At 41.2% G+C, this 26,869-nt stretch overlaps 1 protein-coding gene across 1 annotated transcript in view; it reads right to left on the reverse strand.

Annotated features, from left to right (window-relative positions):
- Window positions 1-26,869, reverse strand: part of COG6 (component of oligomeric golgi complex 6) — a gene marked incomplete at its 5' end in the record, with an annotated part of 72,000 nt that overhangs the window by 25,966 nt on the left and 19,165 nt on the right. The window contains 6 exons of the mRNA XM_018556471.1: window positions 1,990-2,081; window positions 8,089-8,153; window positions 9,845-9,936; window positions 10,423-10,551; window positions 24,328-24,421; window positions 25,151-25,221. Of these exons, the coding sequence (XP_018411973.1) occupies window positions 1,990-2,081; window positions 8,089-8,153; window positions 9,845-9,936; window positions 10,423-10,551; window positions 24,328-24,421; window positions 25,151-25,221 (543 nt within the window). The remainder of the gene's footprint in view (window positions 1-1,989; window positions 2,082-8,088; window positions 8,154-9,844; window positions 9,937-10,422; window positions 10,552-24,327; window positions 24,422-25,150; window positions 25,222-26,869) is intronic.

Here is a 26,869-nt window from a genome sequence, read left to right on the forward strand (position 1 = left end):
AACAGGAGCATGGTTTGTGTAAAACTGCATACACATTTCTGTAATTCAGAAAATATTTCAAGGCAAAAAAAAAAAAAGTTGACAAAATAATGATTTACAGAAAAATTCCAGATTCTGCCAAAAGTTCAAAATTTAACAGGGGGATCTGCCTGAATACACAAACAAATTGTGTCGGCTCCTACCGGTCATATAACAGTGATATGTTCAACACCATATAATAGATCAGTCAGTAGGATGCAAGGTTTAAAGTGGCACTAAACTCAGGAATTAAATCTTAAAAACGCATTGAAGTACCTTAACTATTAACAAAACTTTCTTTGTACTTTATTTGTGTATCACTCGGCTGTATATCCTCAAATCATCTCTGAATTGGTGCCGACACTGTCCTTCCTTCTGGAAGGTGACTACTTTTGTTCCCCATGGTACCTGTGTGTGTTGTAAAGTAGTCACCGCTCCAAGCTCACTCCTGTGATAGACTACAATCTCATGTTTACTTTACTAATTTGTAGTGAGGTTGTAGTCTATTTTGGGAGGGATGTCTATTAATCACACCCCTAATGAAGTCACGCCGCTCTTGACGTAACGTACGTATGGTGGAGTATAGGAGCTGAGCGATTGCACACAGTGTCTGTGGCTGCTTACTAAAAACCTTACTTTTATCTATGATATGTGAGTAGTATCCTTTTTTAATAAAGTTTAGTATCTTTTTAAAACCATCTGCACTACGAGTTTCCACTTTTTGTTTGATGCTTGGTCCATTTGGATGAATTGTCTGCTTTCAACTCCTGAGACTGCAACGAGAGTCTGTACCTGAGATGAGGAAATCACTGGGAGGTGTTCGGCATCAGGTGCTTCTTCTACCTGGTTTGAATTAGAGGAACAGCGCATACAGACCCTGGTGGGTCTCTGCTAAAGGTGAGGTGCATTACAGAAGATTTCTCTGTTGATGGTCACAGGAGACTGAGATTATTTTACATCCACTGTTTTATCTTCTATTTTCTTAATAGACTATTGAAGATCCAGGATCATGGACATTTTTTTAACCATTTATTATTACACGGCCAGTATCTACTATATCTGACACTTTTGTAGATTCATTCACACAGCGCGGCTTCTATTATTAATTTTATGTCTATTAATCCGATCACCTTCTTCTTTCCTATAGTTTTCAGCCTTCTCTCCAGCACTGCTGCGGGTCTCTGATCCAGCGCTGACTCCTCTGTGCTTGCTGGCACTTCCTGTCCCACCGTGTCTGCATGCGGGTGCACGCGTCCATAGACTTACCTTGCGTCTCTCCTCGTCTCCCGGCCGAAAATCCAAACTGCGCATGCGTCCACCCCAAGATGCTTTGCGGCCGCTGGAGAATTTTCAGATTTTCTGACGGGAGCACGCGGGAAGACACAGGTAATTATTGACCTCTTTTAAAGCGTTTTTTATTTTTATTTTTAAAAAACTTTTTGCATATAACTACTGCTTGCTAGCAGTAGATATATGTGAAAAAGTGAGGGTTTAGAAACCCTTTAACCCCTTCATGACTGAGCTTGTTTTTAGTTTCTGTTCATAAATGACTGACACACTTTTGACATTTTTGCTGTGTGATTCTTCCACGTCAGTAATATACTTTCTTACAAAGTGCACCCACACATATTAATGACGAGTCATTTGGTCCCATTGTCACGAAGGGGTTAATTATTGGAATCAAAAATTATTTGTATAATTGAACTTTAAAAAGGTGCCAAAAAAAACTAAAATGTACTTAAATCCCAGTTTTTATGTTATTTAATGTCTGTTATATATTTTGTACAATAACTTACTTTTTTTTGTTTGGCACCTTTAAAGTCCTACATACAATGTCATACAAATATTTTCCATTCCAACAAAACTTTTTAGTTTGTGTTCGGGTTTAGTTGCACATTACAGTAAATATTACAAAGAGTTAAAAATTGATGGTCACAGAAAACACTATTTAGTTTGGTTTCAAGCACTTACCTTATTGTGTGGTGGTAAAATTTCAGAAGATTGGAGATTTTATACAACAGCACTGCACCTGGCTCAGCAATGATAACCTGTTCTATACGAACCTTCCAAAGAAAAGAAAAAAAGAACACAAAGCAAGATATTCACATTATTCACATATACCGACATGACAAAAAAAAAAACACAGGTTAAAACCTAAGGCAAACCGACATCTTTAGAGTATCTAATCTGAGACAGCCCTGTGCTCTGGTAGTACACCATTATTGTACACATTATAGAATACAATACTGAGTTTAGGGTACTCAGACTGCATGCCATGTGGAAATCACTATTGGTCTCTCTCTAGCCATTGATTCTTAGTAATCCATTGAATAGTCCTCTTCCTATGACAATTCATTGGGTTTCCATGGCTTCTGGTCTGTATGGAAATGACTGCCAGGGCAGACCAGGGCCAGTTTACCCACCAACATGTTTTTAGATTTTAAGAAGAAAGAAAAACATCTGTAGAAAACACATGCATTGAGAGAACATGCAAACTCCATGCATACAATATCCCTTGTGGGAAAGAAAACCAAGACCCCAGTACTGCAATACAAAGTACAAATCACTGAAAGTTTATGCTTTAAAGCCTAATGCCAGCCAAGACTTGAATTTCTTGTAGGATAGACCAAGAAAGGGTGAGAGCTTCGGTCGGGTTTTTATATTTGTCTGCGTCCATGCAAGTGTGCTTTCTCCTTACTGCCTGCCACAACAGAATGCATCTCCAAAAGGGACACAAACAAAACCAAATTTTGCTATCCGCTATCTGTGTCTTCCTGTCCTGGCGACGACATCTCTTCCCATTATCTGTCTTGTCACAGGAAGTAATATCCCCTCGATTACGTAACAGAAAAATGAAGCCATCTGTGCTGGCACTTGGATTCGACTTGCTAGCTTCTAAATTCTACAATAATCTGTCCTCTACCCTCAAAAGATCAGCCGCACAGAACCAGAATTAATGCAATCCAAACGTTTATTGAAATAATCCAAACAGATTCCAAAAAAGTAAATCCAAGAGAATTGAACAGCATGTACATCACCATAAGCATCTCCCACACCACGCCAACGCCTCCAACGTGTTGATTGCACTCATTCAGGTTCTGTGCGGCTGATGTATTGAGGATTCTTTTGAACAAGTGGGAAGCACAATATAGCCTGCACCCAGAATGTGGACTGATCGCAGCGGAACTTAGAATGGAGCAGTGAGTCTATGGCGCTTTCCTGTCCTCTACCCTGTTGTAAAACATCAATGCGCCTATAGTCGTCTTATTTTAAAGCTGCACAAGGGTCCTGTACACATCATAAGTGTCTAACACTGGATAACATACCCAGAGTCAGCATGTAATGCTGCATTCAGAAACCTCAGGCCACCAAAGTGATTCTTTATCTATTTAAGTCACACTATGACCTATAATAAACCGCATCTTAAAGTGTATTTCCATTTTTATATTTGTTACATGTTCCCATTTAAATAGCGCAATTAAAAAAAATAATATTTAAAAATTGCAGCTTACTTTTTTTAGATGTTCCATTCTGGAAACTAAGATTGCAAATCCTGCTTAGTTGTCTCTGTCCGGGGTGTTGGGGAAGTTTTTTTTCTTCAAATAAATAACTCTGTCTGTACTGTGCTGGCAGATTTCATTATCACTACGTGACCAGGACTGTCTGTCCTAACAAATGGTTAAAGATACCATTGTATGGTAATGCAAAAAAAAAAAAAAGAAGGTAATAAAAAGGGTTTTTTTCTATTATTTTTTGGTATGCCATATAAATGGAGATACAATACCAAATATAGAGGGGCGTCCTCCTCAACTTTGACTGCAAAAGTGAAAATGCACTTTAAAGTAGTAATACACTTGTTCTCAGCAATGAGCCCAGATCAAACAAATACACATTGTCCAGCAAGTATTTCTTTACATCTCTGTCCAAGCACTTACAGCCATCATCTTTCCAAACAGCTCCAATTCTCTCAGCTCAGCTTTCCTGAACTTCCTGTTGGTTTTCAAGATCGGACAGGTCTGTCTCCAGCAGCTAGCTAGGGCTGCAACAACTAATCGACATAATCGATTATAATCGATTATTGAAAAAGTTGTCAACTTTTTCAATAATCGATTAATCGGCTTCCGATCAGTTGGCCCTGTTCACGGCTCCACACACGCTGCGCGCCGCACCTCCTCCCCAAATCACGCTCATCGCTGCCAGACCCGCCCACCCGCATCCACGCTTTACACGACGCACCTCCTTCCCGCCTCACGCTCACCGCCCGCCCACATCCACAGGGACGCGGGGAGATGTAGTAAGGAGGAGCAGGTGTGGGGGGATGACAGCCGTCGACAGACAGACCCAATCTCAGAAGCAAGTTGCTGGAAGACTGCTCAGGTAAGCCTGCACTTTCCCCCACATGGTGCTCTATAATGTATTGCTGGGATTTGTAGTCCTCTATAGCTGATGGTACATTGTGCTGTATATTATACATAGGAATACAAATCCCAGCAATACATTATACACTGTATGTATAATGTACTATTGCTGGGATTTGTTGTACTCCTCTATAGCTGGTGCTATACTGCGCTGTATAGAGGACTACAAATCCCAGCAATAATACATTATACAGCACCATGCGGAATTCCACCAGCTATAGAGGAGCACAACAAATCCCATCAATAGTACATTATACAGTGGTGCAATGCCGAATACCACTAGCTATAGAGGACTACAAAACCCAGCAACAGTACATTATACAGCGCAATGCAGAATACCGCCAGCTATAATGTAATATTGCTGGGATTTGCTGTACTCCTCTATAGTTGGTTATATTCTGCATTGCGCTGTATAACGTACTATAGCTGGGATTTGTAGTCCTCTATAGCCGGTGCCATTTTGCATTCATTGCTGTATAATTTTACACTTTCCATTTCACTATTTTGCACACCACACTATTTTTTTTCTTTTTTACTTCCACCGCTCCAAGCTTGCTCCTGTGATGGACTACAACCTCAATACAAACTAGTAGTCCCTTCACTGGAGCCATTTTTTAAAATGTATTTTATTGTTTATCCGATTAACCGATTAATCGAACTTAATAATCGGCTAACTAATCGATTTTGAAAATAATCGTTAGCTGCAGCTCTACAGCTAGCCATGTACTAGTTTGCAGGAGAGAGGAGTGGAGTGCAGGGAGGAGGAGAGTGGTTTGCCTTGCTGTGTCTGTGTGTTTGTGGAGACACATACAGTACACTAGGACACACAAGGGTGACTCCATAGGATCCTGCAAGGGAAAGTAGCAACCCTAAAACAGGATATCAGGACCAGTGCTCAGGGGACCAGGCGATTCTGCAGGAAGCTAAAACTTTAAACATCAACGCAGAGCACCCATTGTAAGTGATTTAATCAGCATTTGAAAAAGCTTAAAAACATAGAGTTTTGACTGTCACTTTCCAAATGCTTTCCACTTCTAATCAAAATGCTTAGATTGTCTTCCCTAATTTGTCAGCAGTGATATTTTTGCAAACATTTATCAAAATATAACTTGTAGTCCTTTTATGTAATTTGGGTGATAATATTATTAGTATTCGATATTTATGTAAGTGCTAGCTTTTATTTGATAGTTGATCATAGCTCACAAATCGCCAACAGTTAAGCTGGCCATACCCTGTGCGAAATTGTGCCCAGTTCTTGATAAACCACCCGAAATTCGCACAGCGGTGCCCCTGTCGGCACCCTTCCGGCAGAGTTATGGAAAAGGAAAAATTATAATGGTGTATGGCCAGCTTCAAGAAGCACAAATTATACAAAGCATGGAAAGCTTCTGCCTACCAAACCCGCGACAAAGCCAAACCCATTGGGCATGTCAAAGCTGCATTCCTTTAAATGAAGATTCCCACCAGCTGTGTGAACAATGCTATTTCTATGCACACAAATATAACCTTGAATGTGACTGCGTTATCATTCTTCAATTAAACTGGACAAGCAGCAATGACAATTTAAATAAAAGGACGATAGCATTAGAATGTGGCCTTCTGCGGTTTACAAAGAAATTGCTTTAAAAACATTTTGATTGGAACCACTTTGTTGTTTTCATCGGTCACCCAGTCACCAGTACAACAAACGATGGGAAAATATGTATGTTCTGTAAGTCTTGAACTATGACTGCAATATAATCAGGAACAAAGCTATGCTTAAAATGTAGATGGGTGAAAACAAGGCTACTGCCTTTTCAGTAGAATAAACCATAGTTTTCATGAAATTTGCATTATTTCAGTCTAATTCCTTCATATGTGTTATTTTTTTTAGATTACTTCTCATGAAAAAGAATGTTGGCAAGCTGAATCGCCTGCTTTGTGGATGGCAGTATTGTTTCCTCTAACACATGCTTATGTTTAATGAAAATGTATAGGTTTAGCCAATATAGCAATGCATGGTGTAACAATGATCCACACAAAGTCACCGAGAGCAACCAAGCACATTTTAGTTTCCAGCAGTCATATCAATGAACAAAACTTTTTATTGCTGGCTACACCGTCTATCCCAGTAACTACAATCAAAATTGACTCACTTATAACAGTCACAGTAAACCTGCAATTATTTTTTCAGAAATGATTTCCGAATGTGTCATAACCACTCCTCCTGAATGACTGGAGAGACTGCTCAAAGCAAACCTGTGCCCAAACCACAGAAACACCAACTGCAGTTCCAATGGTTATGACTGCACATACTGTAAGTACATTAAACATAGTTGTGTACTAGTCAAAAAAAAAAAAAAAAATTCTCTAGGGCTTCTGCACAAACCACAGTGCTGTGGGCGCTGCCATCTTGGATTATTATAGGAGAGCCAGGAAAGGATGTTAGATGTCAATCATTCTCCTCAGATCTTATACCTGTATTCTGCTCCTGATAATGTGAGCTCTCTGCAATACCTGGGAGTGACTTTGCAGGTTGGGATAGGGTATTAAATGACCCATGCCATTCCTCTTGCTATCCCATTTAAAGTGGATCTTTATCTCCTTTCACTAAAAATCACATCAGCATTCAGCTCTGCATACCGATTTAAAATCATCTCATATTCATTAGTTAAACAAACTTGTTTTTTATTTACTTACAAATAGAGCTCATCTAATTCCTGGTCCACTTCTGGCACAAAATGATGTAATTGTGTCAAATCACTACATCCTGGGAAGATTACATCAGCAGAGCATTGCTGGGAAATCTCAGGGAGAGGCATTTTCCTCCTCCAAGATTATGTGCATGGTCACATGTCCTAGTCACATGTGCCAGAGTTCCAGGAAGTAAAAGGAGAGCTAGTGATCTGCCCTTAGTAAACCTGGCCAATGTCAGAGGACTGGGATAGAAAATAAAAATAAGGTATGCAAAGAATGCAAAGCCGGCAATTATCTAGAAGTATGTGTTTGTAGATTGTCATTACTAAACATTTCTAAAGGTGTGTTCATTGATGATTTAAAGATATGGGTAAAGGTCCACTTTAACAGTACCTGGACATAGAGGCGATTGTAAACGTATTGCTTCTGCTCTCATATCACAACTATTTAGCAATCCCTAGACAGCAGCTGTGAAAATTCTGTGTAAATTCAACTTTACCTTCAGAAGTTGGATCTGCAATCCGTTAAACAAAACGTTTCATCCCTGTATCATCATAACCTGTCAGCAACGGCTTCTTTGTTATGATGAATGATTTTAAATACAATGTTGCTACAAGTTCAATGCACAGCCACAAGAACATTTCGGCATGTGAATAGAGGAGAGTAGCAGAAAGGCAAAGCCCCCACTTTTCTCAAAGGCGATATGTTAGAATGTACTCCTAACTTCCTCAGAATGGTATATCTAAGATGCTGTGCGCTGAGCACACTGTATATTACTGGACTGGATATTACTATTTTGGGGAGAGAAACATAATTAAAAAGGCCAACTCCAGGAGCAATGAGTAAGATAACTATTACTCCTTATACTTCTACCACTAGATTTAACAAGCAATGACGCCCATTGCAAGGGTTGTTATGTCTTGTACCCAGAGTTGGGCTTTAAGAGTTGCGAAAAGGTGATTCAGAAATGATTTACCTTCAGTGGTCTGCAGACACCCTCAGTGATATGTCCAACTACTTCCTGGATATTATCCTCCACCCCTGCAATAAATGAGAAACAATACAAATCCTAATGTCCATTCCGCTCTAGAGAAATAGCTAAATACAAAACTGAAACAAATTAAAAAATAAACGGTATCATTATTCTGAGGTTTGCAGACCCACGCACCCCAGCTGTTCTATAGTATATGGCTGCCAACTGACACAAGCAACAGCATTCTGTAGTTATGCCACTGCCAGACAGTCAGTAAAGCTGGAGAGGGACAATCCTATAGTCATGTCTGCTGATCTCATCATCTTTATACTTCAGTCTTCCACTAATTTCTCCCCTTTAAAAAGTCTGAGAGCAAGGGCATACAAAGCCATTGCAAAAAAACAAAGTTACAATATGCAGAGGGAGCAATATGACTAGTGTATATAGTGCAGCAGAGGGTGCAGGAAGATGGAGAGGCAGCAAATAAAAAGAGGAAGATAATTGTTAGTAAGGGGAGCAGAGATGCAACATTTATTAAGGCAAAAGTAGATTGCCTTCTGCAGTACAGCTTTAAAGGCGAAGAAAAGGAGGAACACACACAAGGATACTTGCAGGTTCATGCTTCAAGCCTGAAGGGTAATATCTTTAAATTAGGTATGTCACAAGACCCATAAAGACCCCCTACATTGACACGGTGGTGGAGTTTGTAGAGTGAAATCGAAGACCGATAAAAGGGGGGGGGGTAGGGCCACCCATGTTATGAGGGTAAATGTATAGGACTCAGACAAAAAAGGTATAGCTTGTTGGTGATGGGAATAGCACCACCAACCCTAAAAGCTGAAGTGTAATGTATGCATATAATACCTTCTCTTCTAAACAGCCCTTTTGAAACCTAATGATGACATTACTTTGCCTGCTGCTCCTTGCTCTGAGTATGGAGGGAGGAGCCAGTAGGCTCCCATAAATATCTCAGCTTGCTGCCTCAGATCTTCTTTCAAGAGCATCATATGAAGAAAAAAAACCACATCTCCAGCATCTCCTCTAGATCTGCCTTCTTTCGGCTGCCCACTGGGTGTTGCAGACTCAAGCTGTGCACAGCCAATCAGTAGCTTGAGTTGATGGCAGAGAAAGACAAGAGATGTGTGTGTCTGTGTCTGTGTGTGTGTGTAGAGGGGTTTTGGGGTTGGGGGTATGTATTAGGGGGAGATTGCTGCTGCAGTAGCAGCTTTAAAGGGTTTTATTGTGAAGATGCAAGTTTGCAGGGAATTGAAAATAATCAGTTTCAACAAAGGACTTGATATAAGTGTGGAAAGAAAAGGAAAAGCTTTATTTTAGTATTAAAAAATAATAATAAAAAGTAAAAAAAAAAGAAGGAGAGAGAGAGAGAGAGAGAGAGAGAGAGAGAGAGAGAGAGAGAAACTTGCATTGACTAATTAAAACTGACCAAGTAAACTGTGTGTGAATTAAAACACTACCTAATATGTCTAATTAACAGAATGGGTTACGAGATAAGAAAATAATAATAATAATAATTATACTTTCCTTCTACAGTTGTTCTGGAAGCAACTGTATAATTTTAGATTTCCCTTCACTTTCTGTCCCAGGACAACAGTCACCAGGACAGAAAACTAAAGGGAATCTCCCAATAGAGAAAATATATAGAGGCAACAATAGTGACCTGATGGAGATCCTAATTCTTCCCCACTCTAATCAGAAAGACCAAAAAAACTGAGATACCGTTAAGATTTTCCAGCGTTACCTTGGATGTTGACATGCCTAAGAAGAGATTCCAGGTGCTCTTTCTCAGATGCAGTAGCTTGGTGCAGCCAGGCCAACATATCCCCAACATACCTTTTTAGTGGAGAAAAAAAAAAGAAAAAAAAAGTTACCCTGTTTACATAAAACATACAAAACCTCACATACATCCTGAAATTTTATTTTAGAATATGCCGTGAATTGCAATATTTTTTACATGGCCTTATTTATCACAACCTTGTGTACCTGGCACCTACTAAGCAGCCCTACCGCTGGCTTGTCGTCTGTCATGTGCCCCCTCATTCCTGTTCATTGGTGTGCTCTACCTTCTGCTCAACTATCTGCCAACCAGTTGCTCATCTTTCTCCTTGTCCCAACTATACTTTGCACTCCTTTTCATAAAATAAAGCGTGTGTGTGCTCTTATTTGGTGAATAAGGGCAAATCTTTCTCTGTGTGTGCCCTCATTTGGGGGATAAGGATGAAGCTTTTCCCTGAGATTTTCAGAAAATTAGTATGCATCACATTATGATTTGAGTGCAGGTGTACATGTTTGTTGGTAGTGATGATATTCTTTAAATACCTCAAGGGATCATGAGAATGCATCTCAATAGGTCTGGGGGTACCAGCAGGCCCACCTCTGGTGAGTGCATCAATAAAACCACGCACCACAGCACTCCTTCTCGCTGTACCAAATTCATCCAATGTGTATCTGCCAACAAGACATAACTTTCAAGGGTTAGTCAAAATTATTACCATCACACAGAATTTACAAAGCGCCAGCAAAGTTTGCACAGCACTTTAAGAAAATGTAGGGAGACAGTACAGTTACAATACAATTCAAGACAAGGGTTAGGAGGGATGTCCATATAACACTTTTCAACTACCCATAGTATATTTGAGCCCTGAACAAACCCACATCTCTCTGACAGTATGAAGAACTATGTTGCTGCTGATTATCCCTTCTGAACATTTTGTCCCTGGTAGGTTTTGGTCCAACAGCAACCACTAGGGACATGCTGGTGTGGTAACAGATTATGTGACAACAGTGGCTTTTATTATTAAAAACATGTATTTATAGTATTCCCCTATCTATGTTATACTGGTAATCCTGCAAATAACCCACTTTCTGTCCCTTAGTGGCTCACTCCTCCACTGTATCTATGGAGGGAGCCATGGTTGTCACTCATAGGAAAGTGTAGATGCCAGCTGCCCACCAAACAGCGCTGGGACCAAGTAGAGTAAGCTGGTGCTCATAGAGATATTCAAGGATGGTGCCTGGTGAATCTACAGAAGAAGACGAGAAGAAGTCGCCAGCAATCAGTGCTTTAAGATGCAAATGTTCTGTCAAATTAATAAAAAGTCACATTAGTCCAATAAGACAACGTTTTGGGGCCACGCAGGGTCCCTCCTTTAGGGTGACATGGCTTAGTTGACTAATGTGACATCATATTAATAAATGGAGAGTACTTTTGTATCTTTAAGTACTGAATGCTGGTGACTTCTTCTATGGTTATCAACCAGGCTGGACCTCAAACATGTCTACCTTTTTTCGTCTCCATTGCATGGGGGGTGATGAAATTGGTAGTATACACAAGAATTATAGCAGTGTTTTTGCTTCCAATTTAGGTCACAGGACAAGGACACAGCATTTTGAGCAAGTTCAACAGGTATTTTCACTGCTTAATAAAAATGCTTTCTGCCTTAAAAATGAAAACTAAAGCAGACAATACATCTAAGATCTGGTAAGCTGCAACATATTAAAAAAAAAATTCTTGGGTTAAGATATACTTGATATCCGATATAACTCCATAACTCCGATCCTCATGTTTGGAAGAAAATAAGTGGCTTTCAAAATGTTCTTGCCAAGAACATAAATCGTAATCCATTAGTTACCAACTGGATTCAAACCTGCCCTGAAAGTTCGACTCTGACTGGGGGCTGTGAGGAAGCTATTCCAAGCCTTGTGTATCACCCAAACGGGCTAGTTCTTAGTTCAGTCCCTAGAGCCTCTCTCCCCCTCCTCTGCAGCGGTCTAAGAATCTTTGTGTCATCCTGTTCTATAAAGTGTATACACATGAGGACGCTGAGGAATATTCCACCTGTGCAGCGGAGGAGACTGGCTTCAGTGACCCGAGAAGCAGGGAGTAGGGCTCGGCATTTCAGGTGAGAATAATTTTTTTTTAGCACCTAGACAAAAATGAGCAGTCAACCCCTGTAGTGCGGGGGTAGCCACACTGCAAGTGTTATCACATTTTTTTTCCCTCTGAGTTCTTCTTTAACAAGTTTCTTGGGGGGTGGGCGGAGTAGGTGTGCTTTTATTTAAACTACGGCTGCGACTCTTTATTAAGAAATTCTGCAGGTGCATATTATACTATATTGCCAAAAGTATTGGGACACCCCTCCAAATCATTGGATTTAGGTGTACCCGCCCTGTGACGCCACTGGTGATAGGTTGCCACCTGCGCAATAAGTCCATCCGTGAAATTTCCTTGCTTTTAAATATTCCACGGTCACCTGTTAGTGGTATTATAACAAAGTGGAATCAACTGGGAATAACAGCAACTCAGCCAGGAAGTGGTAGACCACGTAAAATGACATAGCGCGGTCAGCGCATGGTGAAGCGCACAGTGCGCAGAAGTCGCCAACTGTCTGCAGCAATAGCTACAGACCTCAAAACTCCGTGTGGCTTTCAGACTGGCACAACAACAGTGCGTAGAGAGCTTCATGGAATGGGTTTCCATGGTGGAGCAGCTGCATCCAAGCCTTACATCACCAAGTGCAATGCAAAGCGTCAGATGCTGTGGTGTAAAGCACGCCGCCACTGGACTCTAGAGAGGTGGAGATGTGTTCTCTGGAGTGAGGAATCACGCTTCTCTGTCTGGGTTTGGCGGTTGCGAGGAGAACGGTACTTGCCTGACTGCATTGTGCCAAGTGTAAAGTTTGGTGGAGGGGTGATTATGGTATGGGGTTATTTTTCAGGGGTTGGGCTTGGCCCCTTGGTTCCAGTGAAGGGAACTCTTAAGACATCAGCATACCAAGACATTTTGGACAATTTCATGCTCCCAACTTTGTTGGAACAGTTTGGGGATGGCCACTTCCTGTTCCAACATGACTGCACACCAGTGCACAAAGCAAGGTCCATAAAGACATGGATAAACATGGATGAGCGAGTTTGGGGCGGAGGAGCTTGACTGGTCTGAGTTCTGACCTCAACCCGATAGAACACCTATCGGGGATGAATTAGAGCGGAGACTGCGAGCCCAGCCTTCTCGTCCAACATCAGTACCTGACCTCACAAATGTGCTTCTGGAAGAAAGGTCAAACATTCCCATAGACACACTCCTAAACCTTGTGGACACCTTCCCAGAAGAGTTGAAGCTGTTATAGCAGCAAAGGGTGGGCCAACTCAATATTGAACCCTACGGACTAAGACTGGGATGCCATTAAAGTTCATGTGCATGTAAAGGCAGGCGTCCCAATACTTTTGGCAATATAGTGTATATCAAGTGCACTGGTAATTTTTGTTTATCTCTAACCTCAGCTTTCCTTTCACTACACTATATTTATTTACTGTGCAAACCAACCTCATTTTATAGTTTAAAAATAAATAAAACAAAAAAAAAGTACATTACAAACGGCCTTGGAACAAAAAAATGATAGCTTTTAGCAAGATCTCTGCAATTTCATTGAGTATAAAAGGTTACAAGACAAGGTGTTATACCAATTTTACAAATTTCAGCTCTTTTTTATGCGTGGAGACAAATGACAATAAAAAAAGATTTTTTTCAATCGTAGCGTTATAAAAAGTTGAAGGGGGAGTGAAAAAGTGTAGACAGTAAATCCATTTGTGCTTTCATCACATAACAAGGACAGGCTAAATGACTCACATCATCTCCCTAGTAATTCCACCACTTGTCTACCTATTGTGATGTACCTTCATAAACAAGAGAATTTGTCAAACGTGAACCCCAGTTTATAAGAATTATCACAATTTCAGGTTCTCCAACTACCTTGTTGTGTGCGATAAGTTTTAAAAGGGCCAAAATGATGTGGCAAATGAACGATGTGAATCATGAGGTCACCACTTAGTAACCTTTAACAAAAAATGTACTTGACAGTCCATTAATAATGATCAAGTTGTCACAAAACAACGTTACTTGCCACCAAGAGTTGGGGGAAGGGGGGCATATTTAACGATCACAAGGGATCAAAAATGTGAAAAACTTGTGATGGCTGTTAAAGTGCCAATTTTATGACTGTACAGATATGGCAAAATAAAGAAGTGTACTATGAAATGATGGTTAAGCGGCTTCATTTACTAAACTACTCTTCAAATTCAACAGTATTGATCCAGTAAAATATATGGAAGTCTAAAAGAAAAAATTGACCCCGTCACCAAAGTGAAAGTACCCATTAACTGCCTCCGGGCTGGCCGTAGTAGAAAAACGGCCGGCCCAGAGCTCTCTAGATCTGAGTGGGCGTCTCTAGACGTCCGCTCAGACACGCCCCCTCGCGTGAGCGGGAAATTGCCGTTTTTTAAAAACAGTCAGCGATGCCTGATACCATACAAGCGATCCGCCGGCTTTAGAGCCGGCGGATCGCGTGTATGGGGTGCCGATCGGTGTGTGTCCCCCCCCCTCCGCGGCCCCCCCCGCCAAGTTGTTTGCATACCATTCAGCTTCAAAATATCATCTTTATTGGTATTACTTCAGCATGACATAAAAATGCAACTTTTTGGAAACGCAAAGGGTCCCTTCATCAGGAAAAGCAATATTCTGAAGCTGAATAGTGTGTGGACTACATATCCTCTAAATCAGTAGTTCTCAACCTGTGTAACCTCGGGACCCACAGTTGTCCTTAATTGTTAAGTCGTTACCCAAGTCGCATTGCAATGGAACAAACGGAATTGCATTACCGCGTATTCTGGTGTGGGCGACTGAACTGTGGGTGGGAGGTGCGTTTGGGGTGCCATTCAAATGAATGGCAACGCAACGCACCTCCTGCACCAGAGCGTGTAGTAGGTGCGATTGCGTTGTACAGTGCATTAATGTCACAGGACTGTTCGATTAATGGAATGTACTAGTGAGAACAGGCCCTCAAAAACACTGACAGAATAATCTCACACATATACTGTACATAGTCCAAAAAAAAAATGTTTTTTTCTTAAATATTAAGATCCACCCAGTTTCTCAAGCTTACGAGAACTGGAGTGGATCCTCAGCCTGGGGTCCAGTGTGGCCTTCTGTGCTGTGACGGAGCTCCATCCATATGTGCATTGCTTGTACAGCTGCCTTGTAGTGGTGCCAGGAACCAGAATGTAACGTCACTCCGGTCCAGGACATGTGAGGGAGCTGTAAGCAATGCATGCATGGTTGGAGCTCCCTAGAGGCCACAGCTCAAGCCCACCCCACCTCAAGCTAACACTGGGTGCCAGGCAACATATTTTCAATGGCTGCTTGGCGCAAGAACTGACAGTGCTACCTAGAGGGAGGCTGAGAAGCCATTCACCTAGAAAAGTGGAAAGCATGTGGCGACCCACTGAACAAGAGGTCACGACCCGCCAGTTGAGAACCAAGGCTCTAAAGCAGTTGTTCTCAACCTGTGTAACCTCGGGACCCCAGGTTAAGTCGGCACACGGCATTGCGGTATTGCATGAGCACAGATGCACACAACCACAGACACAAACTCACAGTCTCACATACACACTCCAAAAAAAAAAAAAAATGTTTTTGTCGCTCTACCTTACGAGAACTGGAGTGGATACTCAGCCTGGGGTCCAGTGTGGGCTACTGTGCTGTGATGGAGTTCCATCTATATGGGCATTGCTTGTACAACTCCCTTGCACGGCCTGCAGAGGCGCCGGGAGTGAGAATGGGACGTCACTGCCGGTAAAGGAACCTCTGCAGGCCGTGGAAGGAAGCTGTACAAGCAATGTACATATGGATGGACCTCTACAGGGCACGGTTTCACTTTCTTACACAGATTTCAGCCATTGATTTACTTTAACCCTTTCACTGCCAGCACAGAATGCCTTCTGGTGCTGGCTGCAGGACCCTGTAAAGATGTCGGGAAAGGAGCTGATCAAGCACAATCTATGCTTGATCAGCTACTTTGAAGTGCATTAGGGCTGCAACTGACTATTTTCATAAATCGATTAGTTGGGTGATTATTTTTTCGATTAATCGGATTTAAAAAAAATGAAATAAATACCATCTTTAATTTAAACTAAAATAGAAAAATGCAGTGTTACAAAGTTTACTTCAGAATAAAACGGCACGCACAATTTTTTGCAGTCGCACTGCATTGCAATACCATGCGTTCCAGTGCGGGCGATCACACTGTGGGAGGGAGGAGCGTTTGGGTTGCCATTGAAATGAATGGCACTGCAACGCACCTCCTGCACCAGAATTTTTCCGGCCAAAACCAAAAACTACTTTACTTTTAAAAATAATTTTATTGTAAGCACATGGCGCTTGAATAGCTTCAGCCGGGAATGACAGCTGCCAGTGGCAAGATTCCACAGACGGCAGCGGAATGTAAATACAGCAGGTAGTGGGCTGGTGCAATAACCATGCAATAGCAGGCTTGCTATTGCACCCACCCACTGCTTGCTGTACCCTCCTCCCAGCATGGAGGGAAGAACTAGGTGATCCAACCAATTAATCGTTAACTATTGACAACTATTTTCATAATCGATTATTATCAATTATTCAATTAGTTGGTTGCAGCCCTAAAGTGCATAGGTGACATTAGGGGTCTACCAGACCCTTAATGTCATCATAAAGAGAACCTGTCACGTCCAATGTGCGATCACATAGGGGGCTTGTAAACCCTCCCCTATGTGATAGCAATTAAGTAGAAAAAAAAGTTTAAAAAAATTAAAATTAGTTTCATGGGTGCACGCAATTTTTATGCTTGGTGTGTTTGGTATCTATTTACTCGGCACAACCTCATCATTTATATTTTTAAAAATTGGGAATTCTATTGCGTTTTTGTGCACTAAAATTAACTCGTGTATTTTTCACTGAAATTTTGGAATTTAATGGCTTGAATTTAAGCAACATAAAAATTTACAAATGCTGCCATTTTATTCTGCAGGGTCTCTGCTTTCATAATATATTAAAAATCTGTGGGGGGTTAAGTAATTTTCAGGCTTAACCACTTGCCGTCAGGAGCAATCCTCTGAGTGTTCCTGTTCATTCATAACATGAGGGCATAATATTTTTACTAGAACCACAATCATGAATCAACAGGAGGTGATGTAGATCACTCCCATTCATTCATAATTGAGGATGTAGTCAACATACTCTGTCCTCAATTATGTACAAACACTCAGCGATCGCTGAGTGTTTGTACTTGTCTCCTTCCCGACAGCTGTCACAAGAGGCTGAGTGAGCGGTGCAGGGAGGAGAGCTTAGCCTCCTGTGACCGCGCTGGCTGTCTCCGCCCATACACCGCTCTGCCAGACTGTGACAGGAGGCTGAGCGGTGTGGGAAGAGAGACGCCTGCCCCTCACAGCGCTCTCCTCCCGCAGCCACCTGTGACACTTCCTCTCCTCCCTGCTGGAACACAGAGCAGCACCCAGCGGGGAGGAAAGAAAGCAGGGATGCACCGCTGTACCGGCAGAAAAATTGTACTTTCGGCATTATGCCAAAAGTTCCATTTTCGGCCGATATTTTTTGGCGGCCGATATATCGGTGCATCCCTAGCAATCTATAATGCAGCACATTCAATAAATCTGCATGTGATGCATTATAGATTCCATGGCTAAAGTGATCCTCTCGCCAGTATGAAAGTTCTTATCATAAGTAAGCTGTGTGCTATATGGCAGAACCTGGGAATTTCAAGGGTTCCGGGCTTGTCAAAAGTTCTGGCCACTCATTGACCAAAGATTTTGAATTGCACAATTGCAGTATTACAATTAGTGACTAAAACTCGCACAAGCCTGCAACCCCTGGGTAGCATTGATATGCGCAGGTTCTGCTATGCTGCACACAGCTTACTTATAATTATGAGACTAGTCCCTTTGAGTTTTCTTATGCCCATGAGCACTTTATAATTTAATGCTAGCTGTATATGGAACAGCTCTTCTTCCGATTGATCATTTGATCTGACTATACAATCATGTACTACTAAGTCAACAAAACTATTGGAGTTTTTATAACCCATCCAATCATTTTAAACTTCCACTCAATAATGTGAAATCAGTCGAACTAGATTGAAATACTGCTGAACAAATGTTTGTATCAAATGATTGGTAATCGAATGAGTGGATTAAGCTGTGTGGCCAATATAGGATAACTGCTCTGATGAAATCCACCCAATACATAGAATGATAAACAATGTATTGGTTTAAATGAACCTTTTCTTGAAATTATTCCACAGAAGATTCTAGATTTATTTGGTAAAAATTTTTGGATTTTCTGTATGGACCAATCATCTTTTCATGCTACCATGAGCATTTTAGCATCCAGCATAAAATGAAGTCCAACTCTAACATTTCCAACATGAATAGGTACAAGTTTGCAAGTTTTCCTGATATCAGGAGTGTGGGTGATGGTGCCAATATCGGAATTGTGTTTCTCTACTATGCCAATGCTGTTTGTTACAATATTTGGCTTGTATACAACAAGATATATATAGATAGATATATCTATATATAGATATATATGTATATGCTACTTTAAACAACATTTAAAGTAAACATTTTTAGTATTTTAACATTTTTGAGCGGCCTATAATTAAAACAACAAAAAACATTGCTCTGTTTTTTCTTGTTTTGTACCAAACAAATTCCTTGTATGTCACTAAAAAGATATATAATTTTTGAGTATAGGGCCCATTACACTTGTGTGTAGAGCTGTGTTTTTCAGCAGCAGAAAAATGCATCTCTATGGAAGGGCACGCACAAAACAAATTATTTTCTTTGTACTTGCTTCATGGTGCAAAGCAGATGTGATGTACGGTACTGTGACCTGTGAAAAGATGCAGACATGCTGCAATTTTTTTGCAGCACACTGGATGACAATGTAGTACACCACACTGCTGTGCAGCGACCTGAATGGAATGTACAGTTTATACGCTCCCAAAAAGTTTTTAAAAAACAGCAGAAAAAATGTAAACAGTGCTACACAACAATGCAAGGCACCGCGTCTCACCACTGTTACTTTAGCGGACACTTGCAGCTAGTGTGAACGGGCATAGCGTTAGTCGCCACAAGCTGAAGGTGATAAACTTAGCCTGGGCATCTAGGCATGAATGACCTTTTAGCAAGAAAGGGTTAATGCAGAACATCAGCCAAACAGATATTCAGCTAAAATAAATGTATTTGAGCACAACTGGTTGCCAAAATATTCCTAATTCTGTTTAGTAGCTACTGTGTTCTCCGTTCACTCTACAAAGCTAAATGTATGACACCAGAATTCACAGTATGCAGATTCATGTCGTCTCCCTACTTACAGCCTGCTCCAGGGATCGGTAAGATCTGTCTTCTCCTGTAAGCCTGCCTAAACATCCAGCCCTCAATTTAAAACAATGGATTCCTGCTTTCCCACGGAGTTCCTAGAGCGTGGTTGGGCTCCCTTTGGTTCGCACCCAGGGTTCCAGGGCCAAGGGAATGTCACACAAAACTGGAGCAGTAACATCTCTACTTGTCTAATGGATTCTGGGCTGGCGCATAATACCAGAGAGCTTAATTCCAGGCATGCAAGAAATTATGAAATCTTCAAATGTATGTGCCTCACTGGTGCCTATGTAGCTCCAAATATCCTTGCAAGCTCTGTACGAATCCAAAAGCCATATATGCACAAAAAAACAAAAGTGTGCACGCACTGGATAGAGCAGATAAAACCATTTAAAATAAAATAAGAAAACTAAAATTCCACTTGCAATGAAGTGACTTGATCAGGGAATATAACCAAGAGAACTCGTTCACAGGAACGCCAGGACACGTCAACTGATGTTGACAGGATCTCTCTAAGAAGTTGGCAATAGGACAGGGAAGAAGCCAGGATAGATTCACTAAGGTGGACACTGGGAGAACCATGGGGAAAAATCCATGGCGAAAAAACTACATCCAAAACCATCCCATGTTAGTACCAAAACAGGGACCCAAGTTGCATCCCTTGGTGAAAGAAAGTAATAGGATATATGAATTCCCTGATCAAGTCACTTCATTGTAAGTGCAACTTTTATATTTTCGTTTTTAAAAGTGGTTTTATCTACAGTACACTGTGTGCTCCGTTTTCAATGAATGCTGGGAATTATAAGTTTAATATACAGAAGATAAACCTTAATCATTTTATTCATGTTAGTCTCAAAGTACAAAGAAAGATTTTGAATAAACATATGGTTAGAGTAAACAATGCTTTCATTTGCCTGCAGTTCTGTGTTAAGGTGCCCATACACCTGCTGATTATCGTACGATAATCGCGGGTGATCCCGCGATCGTACGATAATTGCCAGGTGTATAGGCAGCGTGCGACCGCTTCTACTGTAAGGTCGCACGACTTTCGTCTTCCGAGCACGCTGGAAAACCAAAAAGGTTGGTTGGTGGCGTGCTCGGAATTTCATTATCACTTTTAAACTAGAGCAAGATTGTCTGTCCTAACAAAGGGTTAAAGCCCTAAAGACATTAAAAAGGAGAACTATGAGGTGAGTGCTTTTCACTCACCTCATAGTTCTAGCCGACCTGCGACAATGAGACTGTCACAGGTCGGCTCAGTAGATCGGGAGGTGAGCGAACGCATACTGGGTTCGCTCGCCTCTCGATCCTGTCACGGCTCTCTGCCGTGACAGGGGGAGGGGCTGGATTCCCCTCTCCCTGCTCCGATCTGCCAGCGCTGACTGGCGGAACGGACGGGGGAGGGGCGGGTACAGCTGGCTCTGCCTCTAGATAGGCAGAGCCAGCTGTCACTCACGCAGCTGGGCGGATCCCGTCATCTAAGTCGGTATCCGCTCCGGCTGCGGCGTCTCAGTATACCGCGAGCTGTAGCTCGCGGTATACTGAGCTTAGGGTAATGGGAGGACGCTAGTTTGTGTCCTCCCGTTACCCTGAGAACTATGGGGAAAAACACTGACCCCATAGTTCTCCTTTAATGAGGGAGAGCTCAGCCTCTCCTGTTATTAGGACAGACAGAGTTTCCGATTATTGAAATTGAGAAAAGACCTGCCAAATGGCGATATCTAAAAGGGAAGAATTTTTTTTTTTTTAAGTATCTTTAGATATGCTGTGTGAATAGGAACACATAACAAACATCAAGTGGGGTTTTATTAAATTTGACTGCAAATGTGCAAATACACTTTGAAGTGCTTTTACTGCTTGTTCCGAATATGTAGCTACTTTAGTGTGCATAGTCTGGGCACAGGTTTACTTTTTCAAGGAAACCAGTCATGAAAGAAATATTGGGGCTGCTACTGTTGATCTCCTTCTGAAAATGATTGTTGCCTGGTTCTCTTGCTGACTTCTGATGTCACTGCTACTTTTACATTCTGTCCACAAAGCGTCTTCTGCATGCATTTAAAATCTCATGTGGGTGAAAACACCTTTCACCTGCACATAATGCAGTTTTAACATTATAATTGATGTGTGATTTGACTATGTGCACCTTAAAGCGGACCATTACATTCAAAACTCAAATTCTACCGATTTTTAAATACTTACACTTGCAGAGAAGTCACTTCCTGCTTTGAAAGGGCAAATATGACTTCAGTTTGGCAAAGCAATGCACACTGGTATTGCCTTGTCATCAGCAGAGCATTGCTGGGAAATCTCATCTGTAATCTCAGGAGATCTCAGGGAAAGGCATTTTCTTTCCCTGAGATAAGGTGCATGGTCACATGTCCTAGTCACATGTGCCAGAAATCCAGGAAGTAATAGGGGAGCTAGTAATCCGCCCTTAGTAAACATGGCCACTGCCAGAAGACTGGTGAAGAAAAGAAAAATAAGGAATGCAAAGAATACAAAGCCGGCAATTATCTAGAAGTATGTGTTTGTAGATTGTTATTACTAAACATTTCTAAAAGGTGTGTTTGTTGTTATTTTAAAGCTATGGGTAAAGGTTCGCTTTAAACTATGTAGCTCAAACAATTGACACATGTTCATAATTCATGGCACCATTTTGATTGGATTTAGGTGACGGAGTTACCTGTGTAAATATGTAAGTATTGGGGAATGTCATACAAGTGCTGGGGTAGGTTCCTGACACCTAGTAAAACTAGGAAGCCACTTGTAAATGTGGTGCAATGCATTTAATATTACAGAACAAGTCCAGACAAATTTTACAAACTACTACCAGCTATTCCATGACCTGGATAAATAAAAACTGTAACAGATATAAATTCAATCAACAATTTAGGACTTGCTTAGGGCCCCAATACTAATGGATTCTCCAGGCTGTTCACACACATTATCACAAATGATCTGTAACAATAAACCTTCTAATGGCTTCAGACCTTGGAAACACAGGACTAAGACACAATTATGAGCAAATATAAACATCTCTGCTTTGAAAAAACATAAAATTTCCCATAATACTATGAAGAATGGCAACATGGACACATCTTTTACCACAGGCAAAATGTTTTTTAATCACACAAAATTGTTAAATATGTAAACAATCCCAGATTCCATCTAATTAGTTTAGATACGAAATGTGTTTTTACTAAATAGCTACCCATGGTAAGGTTCAGCATTGCATGCTTATTATTGAGCAAGGAAGGTATGTTATATAACTTCTGGAAACTACATTGTGTTACTGCCATCTAGTGGCAACATGCTGCACAAACTAGAAATAAAGTGTGCTCAGTATGTTTCTTTGTATACATATATCATATTAATCACTAATGAACTAATGACATGTTGGGCAGTTTGCCAGGAAGTTCCTCTGTCATTGTTTAAAAGTAGTTATTTGTCTTGCATTTGCCTGCAGCAAAAATAGACTAACATTTGAAGGGGCATCTTTACCTCTCTTTATAGCCTAAAGTGGAACAGTGGCCAGGGTATTGACATTCAAATACTTTCAGATACTTACAATTCCAATTACTATGTGATGCACAAGCCTTCTAAAGTAAAGCAAACATTTACCATTCCTGATGAAGACAAATCCTCCTTAATTTGTGTCTCACACACTCCCCCTCACAGACACTGCAGCTCCCAGTGGGAGGGATTCTGCAACAGGGGCAATGCTGTCAATACAGAGAGCTGTGGGCGGGACTAAGCGTGGCCAGGTTCTGACGGACAAGAAACAGTGCTGCAGCACATATTTTTATTTGGAGGCCATAGTTCCACTTTAAAACAAGCTCTTGCTGATCTCTGTAGCTGAAGACACTGTGCAGCAATTCATTCTCAAAATTCACAACAGGAGCAATGAAGTTGTTCAAGTCACTTTGCAGTACTCTGCTCATCCCTCCCACTGTATACCTGCTCTGTGTTTACTTTAGAGGTTAGAAGGCTGGCAGCTACAGAAGCCAGAGAAGGCTCGTTTTAAAGCTCATTTACTGCTTCACTGTCCATAATCTGGTCACAGTTCTACTTTGAATAACTGTTAAATAGACTGTTGATACACACATACTGTACATACAGCCAATCATATTTATGGTTCTGTGCAAAGAGATAATTGATACTAAATCACTATATCCACAATCATGAATGAACAGGAAGTGATGTAGAGCACTTCCGTTTCATTTATAATGTGGGACACAGTAAACATACTCTGTCCTCAATTATTTACAAGCAGTCAGCGATCAGCTGATCACTGAGTGCTTGTACCCGCTCACCATCCTGACTCGCTGTCACAGGAGGCTGAGCCGGCAGTGTGGGGAGGAGAGCTCGTTCTATTTTGACAGTGCTCTCATCCACGCCCCGGTTTCTGAACGTTTCTCTCCTCCCCGCTGGACGCTGCGCTGTGTTATAGGGGACATAGAGCAGTGCCTAGGGGAGAGGAAAGAAACTAGGAATGCACCACAATTTTGGATGAAAGATGGTAAATTGCCAAAAGCGCCATTTTTGGCCGATATGTTTCGGCAGCCGAAATTTCGGTGCATCCCTAAACATTACAGAAGCTGCCGTTTTAAAGGTAATTTTGAATAACATTAAATTGACTTGTCTGACAATGATATGCTATATTCAATGTTTAAAGATTTTTTTTTATCTTTTAAAAAGTAGAGTTACTCTTTAAGCAATCAGCAGCTGAAATGGTGTCTTTTTTAATGCAAATGAATATTTCCGGACTTTTAGAGACAAGTCACCTAAAATACATTTTGAATTCTTAGAAGAGTGTTTTTAGGGAAAATAAAACTCCATCAAAATGTTTTTTTCCAGCTCTACGTGGAAAGACGAAGGGTGCACCCGGATCCAAAAGAGTTATGAAATGATGGGGCGATTGAACCTAGACTGACTTCACATAAAAACTAAAAAGGTCTTGAGGGTAGTCCTGCTGTTCAGGTTATTTGTTAGAATAAACACAAAATGAATAATGAAACTTACTTGTATAAGACGGGTCTGTCTTGTAGAGCATCCATCGCTTGAGACAGAATAGGAGATATGTCACATGATTCCTGGGTCAATGTTCTGCACTCATCTACCATTAAAAAACAAAAAAAATAAGGCCGACTTCTTATCACAATAGTTACATAGTTACATAGTATTTGGGGTTGAATAAAGACATACGTCCATCAAGTCCAACCCATATAGGTCCACGCATCATCTCATTCTTAGGGATGCTGGTATCCCTGGATACTGTATGCATAGCTTTCTAATGTGATAAACAAAACTCACCCTATATTGTCCACTATATTTAAACCAAAAAGAACATACACCCCAGATATTTCCTGCTCATAACCATATTCACAGAGCAATGGATTGCAGAAACCTACAACAATCACTCACAGATCAGCTATCAACAACACTCAGAATTTTATAAAGTGATCTCTGAGTGACTACTATTAGTTATCGCTGCTCTATGTACTACGTTTTTATTGGACAATTCCACCCAAACCAGTATTCAATTTTGGGAAGACCGAGGAAGACCACTTTGGTCCACCATGACCAATGGCAAACTTTTTCCCTTCCTTTGCAGTCAAGTCAGGCTTAGCTCACCATTATGACAGGTATCGTCTGCATGTGTCTTGTTCATACAAGGAGTGTCTATCCTTCAGCAAGCTGCAACTGACGGAGGCACAGTTTTTATTCTTGGGCCTTCTCAGGTCACTCTGCAAGCATCAAGACTAAAGAAGGCTTACTAATCCTTTTTACTGTAGAAGCTCTTATAAGCACCACTGCAAGTTTTAAAGAAAAAAAGTACACTTACTCTGAGCCCATCGATACAGTCGCTCATAAGATGTCTCTTGGAGTAAAGCCATCTGCTCCATAATTTCTAACCTAACAACAGAACAAAATCAACACAGTTACAGACAAGCTGAAGAATGGAGCAAGAGCTAGTGTATCCTTCTTTATGACTGATATGAAATCACAGAGGCACATTACTGTATGCATCTATTTGATCTATGTGTATCCATCACACAGTATGGTGTGCAAACATCACTCTGGAGCTAAGGTACACTGAATTTCTATTATGTAGATTGTATTGCTAGATGCAGTCAAAAACTGAAAACCTGAATAACGTATCAGCATAAAATAGCCATCCAGAATTTACATCTTTTGTTCAGTGGGTGATTAAACATAGGTAAGAAACTGATTGATTTATCTGCTTTGCTCCAGTCTAAAAGGGGAATTCTTGCACATGAAGACATTAACACATTTATATATATTTGAAAAAGTTGAAGTTGTAAGGAGATGTACGAGGAATGACATACCCGGGGCCTACTAGTTATTCTTGTCTGAAGACCTAACCTTGCAGAAGGAGGTGCTATACACAACAAAGCAGCATTGTTGATTCATTGCTGGTGTATCCGGGATGGCAACAATCGGGAGTTAGAGGTTTCTGCAGTCAGAAGAGACTCATCTTGAGCTGTCTCCCACCAGTAACACTCTATACACTGGGGTGGCGGCACTTACAGGCAGGGATTAAACTTAAAGCACAAGTGTACATTTGGCACTTTATCCAGGTAGCCTTCAAAAACAGGTCAGTTGAAGGGGGTTCATGTTTTGCTGATAATCAGACACAGGGTCCTTAGCACTAAACTATATGTTTATATTCTCCTCCTGCTTATCCCAGCCAACACTAGAGGGAACGAAAGGAAAGAAGAGTCCATGGGCCATGTGTAATACCAACAGAGTCCATCTCTCTTCTTATCTTTCATCTCCCTCTAGTGGTAGCCGGGAACAGCTTCAGCATAACAGAACAGTACTAGAGGCTGCTGGTTATCAGTTTTCCCTGTGAAATTAACTTATTTTGAACAGACTGCCTGGAAAAGTAACAATACAGAATGATTGCAGGGAGTTCAGCTGTATTCAATAGGGTACCAGAATTGTAGCTACATTTAACAGCCAATTCAAGGCCAATATTCAATCAACCTACAAGTGATAAGCGGTCCGCCATTGAAATAGTATGGTTCTAGAACTTGCAGAATACAATAAGGGAATATACTTTAAGGACTTTTTCACAACACTGTGATTGCCCGCACCAGAACGCGTGGCACATCCATGCCTGCCTTCTGGTCCAGGGCGATCTGAAAAAAGGCTGCATGCATTATTTCTTTCAGGTCGCACTGGACCGGAATGCAGGCATGGATGTGCCATGCCATGCATTTAGGTGCGTGCGATCGCACTGTGGCATCATTGCCTTCAATGCACCGCCACGCACGCCGCCCCCCCTCCAAGAACGCAGGGGAGAGTCTAGTATGCAATACAGTGCATTCCAGCAGCTTCTCAGTGGTGTGAACAAGTCCTACGGCTAAGCTACTGGAAAACAGCCACATAGAGGGATACATACACACACTGGCCGCTCTATTGGCTAAACTTGTTCAATTGCTCGTTAATGCAAATATCTAATCAGCCAATCACATGACAGCAACTAAGAACCAGAATGGGGAAGAAAGGGGATTTTAGTGACTTTGAACGGGGCTTG

The sequence above is a fragment of the Nanorana parkeri genome, unplaced genomic scaffold (assembly GCF_000935625.1).
Source record: "Nanorana parkeri isolate BGI_ZX_2015 unplaced genomic scaffold, ASM93562v1 scaffold238, whole genome shotgun sequence".
In the NCBI taxonomy this organism is placed as follows: domain Eukaryota; kingdom Metazoa; phylum Chordata; class Amphibia; order Anura; family Dicroglossidae; genus Nanorana; species Nanorana parkeri.